Source organism: Glycine max, chromosome 2 (genome assembly GCF_000004515.6).
Source record: "Glycine max cultivar Williams 82 chromosome 2, Glycine_max_v4.0, whole genome shotgun sequence".
In the NCBI taxonomy this organism is placed as follows: Eukaryota; Viridiplantae; Streptophyta; class Magnoliopsida; order Fabales; family Fabaceae; genus Glycine; species Glycine max.
This window is the reverse complement of record NC_016089.4, coordinates 32,028,606-32,039,402: the sequence shown is the minus strand read 5'-3', so window position 1 is coordinate 32,039,402 and position 10,797 is coordinate 32,028,606. Positions and strand designations below refer to the sequence as shown.

General features: G+C 33.4%; 1 protein-coding gene and 1 pseudogene across 1 annotated transcript; both read left to right on the top strand.

Moving 5' to 3' along the window:
- Positions 1–547: 547 nt before the first annotated feature.
- LOC113000486 (uncharacterized) lies at positions 548–1,667 on the top strand. The gene is made up of 5 exons (XM_026127237.2): positions 548–734; positions 824–857; positions 1,060–1,187; positions 1,264–1,354; positions 1,454–1,667. The coding sequence occupies exons 1-5, from the start codon at positions 548–550 to the stop codon at positions 1,665–1,667; spliced, it is 654 nt and encodes a 217-aa protein (XP_025983022.2).
- A 2,645-nt stretch (positions 1,668–4,312) lies between these two features.
- On the top strand, positions 4,313–10,533 carry LOC106797530 (uncharacterized; annotated as a pseudogene).
- Positions 10,534–10,797: the final 264 nt, after the last annotated feature.

Sequence of the window (10,797 nt, the reverse complement as noted above, 5' to 3'; positions counted from 1 at the left end):
GCTTTTCTTTTTTGGTTCAGGTTGTTGCATGTATTGGCTTAGTAGTTCAACGAATAGTATCATAGTTTTTATGGTATTTTGTCATTCATTGAAATGTTATTGCATGTGTCATTTGAGTCAGTGTTGCTATTCTATTTTTTGTTAGCATTATTTTCTATTCTAAATTGACAATCATTCTTTACATAACATTTGCATGGTTTTGGATTGATTACATTTTTCATTTAGAATTGGCAGGTCTATGTAATTTTATGGCAAGGATTCCTGACAAGATTAGGTCTATTGATGGATCAAAAGAAACGCTTAAGCTTGCTGTTAGGATCACCGATCTTTGGTTCGTTGGGACTCCTAACAAGTCTGAGCAAGCGGAAATGGTTTTTGTTGATTCAGAGGTATATTTTGTGCTCTCTATTTGATTGTTGGATTTTTGTTCATGTCATTTATTGATAATATAGTTTGCATATTTCAGGGTGATCAAATTCATGCTATTTGTAAATCGGACCACCTCAAGTCTTGGAAAGTTGATTTAAAAGAGAATTGCACTTATGTTATGCATAATTTCAAAGTTGTTAAGAATGATGGTCAATTTAGAGTGTGCGAACATGAGTACAAGTTATTTTTTATTGGAGTGACGGTTGTTAGAGAAGCTAATTTGCATGAACTGCCTTTTAAGGAATTTAGATTTGTTGAATTTGCAAATGTTGTTGCTGGCAATTTTGTGTCTGGCCTGTTGATTGGTGAGTACAGTCACAATTTGTGCTTTCATTTTGATCATAACTTCTTTGGGTTTTTTTCGATGACCTATTTTCATTTCTGGTGGTTTAAGATATTATTGGGGTCGTTGATATGGTGGTCTTTCGGTATGTTTCATCGAAAAATACCAGGGTTGTTTTTAGAATGAATGATTTGAGGTTATGGTTAATCACAGTTTTTGCTATCTCCTGTGTATATTTGGTTATTTAGAGTTTATATTGTCGAGAATTTTATTTTTCATTTTGCATGGTGCTTATGTCTATCTTATCCTTATGAGGTGATGGATGTAATGTTGTTTCTTTGTTGTAGTGGTGAAATTTTGTCTTGCACACTTTGGGAGAATTACTGTACTCAGTTCCTATCCTATTTGAATGAACGTGGGGATGATGGGCCGATGGTTATTATATTGACACATGCCAGAATAAAAGATGCACAGGGTAAGTATGATATTTTATTTGCTGATTTGGATACTCAATAGCTGAGTTTTGTTGTTGCTATTGTTGGCATTTACAGGAAGTTATCCAGCTTCAGTGAGCAATTCCTTCAAGGCGTCAAAACTATTGATTAATGATCCTATATTGGAAATTCAGGAATTTAAAGAGAGGTATTTTGTTTATCATCTTTGCTCTGTGGTTGTTAAATTCGTGTGACAATCGTCTTGACTGTTTTCTATTGCTTTATTCTATTTATTCGATTGGCTTAGGCTTTTAGATTTAGGTGTTGAGGTGAGTCGAGTTTTGCTACCTGGCGATCAAGCAAGCTCACAAGTTTCAGGGGGAAGTCAGCTATCATCAAAGGATTCGTTTCTTTCAAAGGCTGAAGCCAAAACTATTTTAGAAATCAATGCCATTTCTGAGGTGGACTTGTTATCTGTGTTTATTTTATATTCATTGCAGTTGGAAGTCAAATTTGGCTAGATTTGTTCGCATTCATATATTATAGCTAATGTGTCTAACAATGGCATTTTATTGTTGGCAATTTGATTGTTATGGCTTTTTAAAAGGACGTTGTTTGTGTTACGGTGGGGACTATTAGAAAAATAGTCATGGATAACCATTCATGGTGTTATCCAGCCTGTGCTCAATGTCATAGGAAAACTGACATCCAAACAGGACCATTCACATGTGGATGTGGCAAGGATAATGATCAACCTGTTCTGAGGTAATTGGAGTTTTAGTCCATTAACATGTTTTATTCAGTATTTTGTTTTTGACTGGCATCTAAATTGTTAGGTATAGAGTTGAAGTCATGGTTACCCAAAACAATGAGAGTAGCAAATTTTTGCTCTGGGACCGTGAATGTGCTGAATTGATTGGTGAAACAGCTGATGATGTGAATAGGGTCAAGATTGAAGTATGTTCATGCTTTATCATATGCTGCTTCTCATTTTATGTATTATATTTTGTTCTTCGAGTTGTAACTGGCAGCTGGTGAATTTGTGTTGTTTCTGGAAGGATGGTGATCTTGATTTGAATGCTTCCCCTCAAGCACTTGACAAATTCTTGGGTCATGTGCTTGCTTTTAAGGTCAGGATTCAATCAAAATTCAAAAATGCAGTTGTACTAAGATACTCAAAAGACCTGGATTTGATCAATGCTATTCTCGAGATGCTGCCTGATAGTGAGGTGTTCTTTTCTGATATCTATTTTAGTCGTTGTTGTCATGATGATATGATTCATGAGTTTGACTATCATAAACTTATATATGGTGCAGGCATGTTCCAAAATAGATCCTTCCAATGTTGATTGCAATGATGCTGCACATGCTGAATGTGTGAGTTAATGTTGTTGTCATGAACATTGATATCTTATATTTTTTTATTTACCAGTTTATGCTTTATGCAGCAATCTCTGTCTGTCATAGCTGACCATGATCCGGTTGCGGGATTGCCTTTAACACCCAAAAAGCGGATGTCATCTGATGAAGCCGATGATGAGTTAGGGAGCTCTCAAATTTCGCCAGCCTAACTATCATCTAACAAATTAACAAGACATTCTCATAAGAGCTAATTTAGCTGATTCCATATCCTTATTGTTGTGTTTTCACGCTGCTATTAAAATATTGGCATATTGAACAGACAATTATGTAGTTTTTGTTATCACTGCATTTGCACATTTGAAAATTGGTTTTTTTGGATTCATGCTTTTAGACGTTCTAAATTGAGATTTGTCCATATTGTGTTCCTGCTGTAGTATTGCAAGTTTTCTTATATTAAATATGGCATTGAAAACAATTGATTTTCCCAGTATTCTTTGTTTGGTTGTCCTCGATACAATTGAATTGTTGTTTATCATACCTTTGATGGTCTATATGGTTCTAACAAATTAATGGCGGAGTTAGCCTAAATAAAAAAAACAGTGAAGGAGATAAATTGGTGTTCAAATAACATCAAATATTAAAAAACAACCAAGGAGGAAAATTTATAGCTACGTTGGCGATCATGTTGCTACTCGATATTCTCACGTTTTTAATCTGTTTCTTGATTAACTGCTTAATGAATTCCATTCCCATCTGAATTGCGTGAAAATAATAGGAAAAAAACTAGATTAAGAAAAAAATAGCATGCAGAGGATTGTGTTAAATTTTTAGTTTCAGTTTTCCTTCTCAATCGAGGTGCTATTTAAATTAATCAAAGTTTCTATCCTGACATCATATTTCCTTATTTGGAATGTGTTTGCCATGAATGTTATCACTCCATTTTTGTAGCTATCACTGCTTTGCTAAAATCATGTGTTCGATATTTCAGTTGCAATTTTTAACTTCATTGATGGCTTACACAACTTTAATCTTGATTTTAACTACAACAAAGTAGAACTATATAAAACAGGTCTAATCTATGGCGAAGAGAAATCAAAGAAAAATTTGTGATGTGCTGGACAAGGTTACATAATGCCAAATAAAAGATGTAAAATAGAAATTTCATATTTCAAATTGAACACATGAGCTAATAGATTTGAGCGTACAAATTAAACAAATTTGTGTTAGTGAATGGAAAATTCATCAACATATATACAATGTCTTCGATTGCAAGCTTAGTAGCAGTTACAGAAGTCAATATTTCCGCCAATAACTATGATCATTTCTACCTTACCTATTTTCCATCATGGCCTTGGTTTGTGTGTTTAGATTGCCACCAGAGTCCTAAATAGACAATATCTTTCATTGCAAGCTTAGCAACAGTCCCAAAACCCAATTTTTGCCGAAACCAAGTGTCATGATTTCTATATTACCAATTTTGCTAGCTGTTGATGTTGCATCATAGTTTTGCTATGTCATCTACCTTTGGTCTCATCTCTTTACCTTACAATTCAGGCAATTATATCATTACCCTTTTTCAATATATAGAATTGGCAACATGCAAACATATCTAATCCAGGAAATTCCACCACTAATAGTCAGCCTATAATCCATAACCAATGAAGTCCCCCATCTCCAATTTATTTCATCATCTAATTTTATTGTAGTTTTTGCAGATTTAAAATAAGCATTTGGTCCTTCATTTCAACATAAATCTATTGTTTAGTTTATAATTCACCCAATTCTGCCTTTAGTCATTTTCAACATGCAGAACTATCAACATGCAAAGAGATCTGATTCTGCAAAAGCCAGGATCAACAGAAAACGTATTATGCAACAGAAGCGACATGGTCATGCTCAGTCATCTTCACAACCAACACTTAACTGCACTTCAGAATATAATAGTGAGACATCTCATATAGCATGTTCTGCAATAAATCAATTTACTTAGCTGCCTTAATCACATTTTCTTTTGTTTTTTCTCTATTTTTTAGTGATTGCGTCTGATTCATCAAAAAGTGAAGATTCTGAATCCACACAAGGTACTGAAAAAAAAATGTTTCATCTTCTTTTTTGCTATGGTTTACACATTGCTATTATATGTATTTCTAATTTATGTCACCACTAATAGTCAGGCTATAATCAAGAAACAATAAAATGCTTCATCCTCGATTTTTTCCATCTTCTAATTTTATTGTAGTTTCAGCACATTTAAAACAAGTATTTGGATCTTCGTTTGAATGTGAATCTATTGTTTAGTTCACAATTAACTCAATTCTGCCTTTAGTCATTTTCAACATGCAGAACTATCAACATGCAAAGAGATGTGATTCTGCAAAAGCGAGGACCAACATAAAACGTGTTATGCAGCATAAGCGACATGGTCATGCTCAGTCATCTTCACAACCAACAGTTAATTGCACTTCAGAATATAATAGTGAGACATCTGATATACCATGTTCTGGAAGAAATGAATTTACTTAGCTGCCTTAATCACATTTTCTTTTGTTTCCTCTCTATTTTGTAGTGATTGTTTCTGATTCATCAAAAAGTGAAAATTCTGAATCCACACAAGGTACTGAAAAAAAAATGTTTCCTGCTCTTTTTTGCTGTTTCAAATATTGCTATTATATATATTTCTAATTTATGCAGGTTCAGGCTCTAATTTTATGACTCCCTTCGAGGATTGTCAATCTCCAACTAATCAGCCTGTAATCAACACTGAAGGTAATGACTATAATTCGGATTTCCAGTTTCAGATGCTACTGTACATGTTCTTAAATTAATATTCAAAATTCTGATCATGATATTGTACTATGATATTGAACAATTTCAGGATATTCTGATCTTGGTGATCAACTCATCCAATGTAGATATTGTAATGCATAAATGTGGTATGATGAAAGAATATCAAAAAATAAGAATTGTCAGAATCCAAGGTTCAGTTTATGTTGTGGAGATGACAAAGTTGAATTGCCATTATTACAAAATCCACCCCAATATCTGCAACAACTTTTATTTCATGATGATACAATTGATAGTAAAAATTATCAACATAACTTGCGAGCATACAACATGATGTTTGCCTTTACTTCTGCTGGAATTAAGCAAGATAAAACAATTAATAATTCAAGAGGACCTCCTACGATCAGAATACAGGGGCAACCATGCCATAGAATAGGCAGTCTATTACCAATGCCTGGGAAAAAACCCAAATTTGCACAGCTATATATCTTTGACACAGAAAATGAAGTGCAAAATAGAATTAATGTCATGAGGTAGAAGTTCTTTTATTTCTGTTAGTGAGAAAATTATTCATTCACTTACAATAGTTTGTGCAGTTATGAATATTTTTAAATATTGTTTTTTCAGTCAATATTCCGGAATTCAGAATCATATTGTTTCAGCTTTAAGTCACATGCTCGATCAACACAATTCTCATGCTAAAAGTTTTAGAATAGCCAGAGATAAATTGGCAGCTGATCAAGCCAATAATATCAAATTGCAACTCATAGCTGCTCGGGGAAAAGATGGCCGTGTATATAATATGCCTAATGTTTCGAAAATTGTTGCACTTATTGTTGGCGATTTTCATCCAGGCTAAAAAAAGAGACATTATTGTTGAAACTAAAAAATGGAGAATTACAAAGAATCCATGAACTTCATCCTAGCTATCTACCACTACAGTATCCTCTACTCTTTCCTTATGGAGAAGACGGACATAGAGCTGACATACTTTATCGTTGTACTTCATCCAGCAAAAAAAGAAAGCAAAACCGTCTGACAATGAGAGAGTGGTTTGCTTATAGACTTCAGTCTAGGTCAAATGAAGCACAGACTTTATTGCATTCTCGAAAATTATTTCAACAATTCATTGTTGAAGGTTATACCATGGTGGAATCTGAAAGACTTAGCTATATCAGAAACAACCAAAAGAAGCTTAGAGTTGATAAGTATTCTAGCTTACAAACTTCATTGGATACTGGAACAGCTAAAGGCTTAACCAAGGGAAAAATAGTCATCTTACCCTCAATGTTTGTTGGGAGCCCACGTTATATGGATCAACTTTGCTTTGACGGTATGGCAATATGCAGTCATGTTGGTTTTCCAGATCTTTTTATTACTCTAACCTGTAATCCAAATTGGCCTGAAATTCGTAGATTACTTTCACCTTTGAATCTCAAACCGACAGACAGGCCAGATATTGTATCACGAATTTTCAGATTAAAATATGAACACATGCTGTCAGACTTAACAAAGGGTCAATTACTGGGAAAAGTGGTTGCATGTAAGTTGATCGTCATTTTTATACTTAAATACAAATATAACTTGGTCGTTTGGTCATTTTTGTTTGTTGTATAACGCAGATATTAATGGCTAAAATATTACAATTTAACCAACGCTTTTACATATATGAAATACAGAATTATACTTACCATCATAACATTATCTTTTGTGAATCACAGATATGCATTTTATAGAGTTTAGTTGATCATCAGTTTTTATACTTAAATTAAATACAAATATTAGTTGGTCATTTGGAGATTTTTCTTTGTTCTATAACGTAGATATTAATAACTAAAATATTACAATTTAACCAACACTTTTACAGATATGAAATACAGAATTATACTTACGATCGTAACTTTATCTTTTGTGGATCACAGATATGCATACTATAGAGTTTCAAAAGCGAGGACTCCCTCACGTGCATTTATTACTATTTCTACATCCAGACAATAAATATTCATCTTCAACTGACATTGATCAGATAATATCAGCTGAAATACCTTCCCATCAAGATGACCCAGAACTCTACAGATTGGTGGAGAACCATATGATACATGGCCCATGCGGAATTTTACAACCCAACTCTCCATGCAGTCGTTTTTATCCTAAACAATTTCAGCCTCAGACTCTTTTGGATTCAAACGGTTATCCAGTCTATCGTAGAAGAAACAATGGTCATTCAATTTCAAAGAATGGTGTTATCATTGATAACAGATATGTAGTACCTTACAATCCAAAATTACTGAAAAAATAACGGGCTCATATAAATATTGAATGGTGTAATCAAAGTACTTCAATCAAATATTTATTTAAATACATAAACAAAGGCTATGACAGGGTGACTGCTGTTATGCTTTCTGATAGTGATAACGCAGCTCAAAATGTAAATATTCAAAATGATGAACTTAAAGAATATCTAGATTGCAGGTAATGTCATCTTAACCTGCATAATTTATTATCTCACTATTATTTTTACTAACCAACCTATATCATAGATACATTTCTCCCTGTGAAGCTGCTTGGAGAATATTTGCTTTTCCAATCCATGGCAGAAAGCCTGCTGTTGAGAGACTGTATTTTCATCTTCCAGATCAACACAACATTATTTATGAAGATCATGATGATATAGACGATGTACTATCGAAACCAACTATTTTAGATTCAAAATTCCTAGCTTGGATGAACACTAATGAAGATTTTGATGAGGCCAGGAATATAACTTATTCGCAATTTGTGTCAAAGTTTGTATATAATAAAAGAAACAGACCATGGCAACCCAAAAAAAGGATATACCATTGGAAGACTCATATGGGTACCACCAACAACATGAGAATTCTTTTATTTAAGAATGATGCTTGGCAGCTGCAAAGGACCTACTTCATTTGAGGATATCAGGACTGTTGCGAATATCCAATATCCAACATATAGAGAAGCATGTTTTGCAATTGGCTTTCTACAAGATGACAGAGAATATGTTGAGGCAATCAAAGAGGCCAAGGACTGGGGCACAACTAATTATCTAAGGAAATTGTTTGTATTAATTCTGTTAACAGGTGCCATGAGCAAACCTGAAGAAGTTTGGAATCAATGTTGGCATTGGCTAGCTGATGACATCGCATATCAATATACTAAATCAACAATCAACTCAGGTAGGCTGTAACAGTTTTTATGTTCCACAGCAATGGTCACAATCATTCACTACCAACTTAATTTTTATTTTTTATGGACTAACAACTTGCTTTTTTTCTTAGAAGTACAGATCAATGATGATACTCTTAGAAATTTGACATTGATTGAAATTGAACAACTATTGCACATAAACCAAAGATCACTAAAAGACTATCCTACAATGCCATATCCTCAGGATATCAATCTCGCATCCTACCTACAAAACAACTTGGTATTATCAGAACTCGACTACAACCATGATGAAACGAGATCAGAATTTGAACATCTTTTTGCATCCATGACAGGCAATATACCTATTCATATATTATAAAATCTATTAATGACAGTTAACATCTTATAAAAAATGGTCATTGCGAATTATAAATTATATTGATACTTTTAATATTCTATTAATAACAGGCAATCTACCCTCACGTAATTGTTTCCATCAATGACTAAATTAATCTTCATTTCAATATAACATCAGCTTACCTATCAATGCAGATGAACAAAAAACAATTTATCATAGAATTATCCAAGCTGTCAACAACAATGAAGGTGGAATGTTTTTTCTATATGGATTTGGAGGCACAGGAAAAACATTCATATGGAGAACATTAGCAAGTTCATTGAGAGCAGAAAATCAAATTGTAATTATTGTTGCTTCTAGCGGAATAGCCTCTCTATTATTACCAGGAGGCAGAACTGCACATTCCAGATTTAAAATTCCTGTACCAATTTTTGAAGACTCAACATGTAATATCCATCAAGGCATCGAATTAGCAGAATTATTGAACCAGACAAGCCTAATAATTTGGGATGAAGCACCAATGGCCCACAAATTCTGTTTTGAAGCGCTTGATCAAAGTTTAAGAGATATTATCACAGATAAATCAAAGTCAAATCAAATATTTGGAGGCAAAGTTATAGTATTTGGTGGAGATTTTCGCCAAATACTACCAGTCATCCCAAGAGGAATGCGCTCAGACATTGTAAATGCAGCAATCAATTCATCCTATCTATGGGATTCGTGTGAAATATTGACCTTGACAAAAAAACATGCGCTTACACAGCAATCTAGAATCAGTTGATGAACAAGAAACTGCCACATTTGCAAAATGGATTCTAGACATTGGAGATGAAATTATAGATGATGAAAATGATGGTTATGCTACAATTCAAATTCATGCTCATCTACTCATTACTCAATATGATGATCCAATCAGTGCTATAGTCAAATCAACATTCCCAGACTTAGATCAGCACCACAATAATCCTGAATTCTTTAAATCGAAGGCAATACTAGCTTCAACAAATGAAACGGTAGAACAAATCAATGATTACGTGCTATCCTTCATTCCAGGTAATTATATCATTACTTATTTAATTGTCACTTGCTCAGACAAAAATATAACCATTGAAATTGTAATTTTGCAAATCATAGGTGACCACATGGAATATCTAAGCTCTGATTCCATTGATAAATCAGAAACCAATGAGAATTCGTATTTCCAATCAATTACTACTGAATTCCTTAATTCATTGAAAACATCCGGTTTGCCAACTCATTCTATCAAACTTAAAATTGGAAGTCCTATAATGCTGTCAAGAAACCTCGACCAAAATCAAGGTCTATGTAATGGTACTAGATTAGTGGTAACAAAGATGACAAAACATGTAATTGCAGCTGAAATTATCTCAGGTAAAAACATTGGCCTCGCTGTTTATATTCCAAGAATGTCAATGTCTCCTCGACAATCACCCTGGCCGTTTAAACTATTAAGAAGACAATTTCCGATTATGCTATCTTATGCAATGACAATAAACAAGTCACAGGGACAATCACTATCCATGGTTGGACTTTATTTGCCGAAACCTGTATTCACTCATGGCCAATTATATGTTGCATTGTCAAGGGTCAACTCAGCAAAAGGATTAAAAATTTTGATTCATAATGATGAGCAGAAAAGCATGAATTCCACCACCAATGTAGTATACAATGAAGTGTTCAGAAACATTAAAAGTTAAATTTCAGTTGTTTAATATCATATTCAATTCTATTGTCATGCTTTTTAAAATAGTTCTATTCTTTAATAATCAATTGTTCAATATTATGTTATCACTGCATTATATAATTTGAGTTATTACAACCTTCAATACAATTCAATTGATATTAAATATTGAGAATTGACAATCAATTTCAATTCTTTTCTGATGCTTTCTGAAACAGTGCTACTCTTTTGTGATCACTTCTTGTAGACAATTCCATTGATTTTAAATACTAAGAATCCA

What these genes read in the sequence shown, in the direction of transcription:
- LOC113000486 (XM_026127237.2), top strand. Translation starts at nt 548, where the DNA reads ATGCATAATTTCAAAGTTGTTAAGAATGATGGTCAATTTAGAGTGTGC. An exon ending in GTTGATATGGTGGTCTTTCG is followed by an intron (nt 858 to 1,059) that starts GTATGTTTCATC and finishes TCTTTGTTGTAG; the next exon opens with TGGTGAAATTTTGTCTTGCA. An exon ending in CAGAATAAAAGATGCACAGG is followed by an intron (nt 1,188 to 1,263) that starts GTAAGTATGATA and finishes TGGCATTTACAG; the next exon opens with GAAGTTATCCAGCTTCAGTG.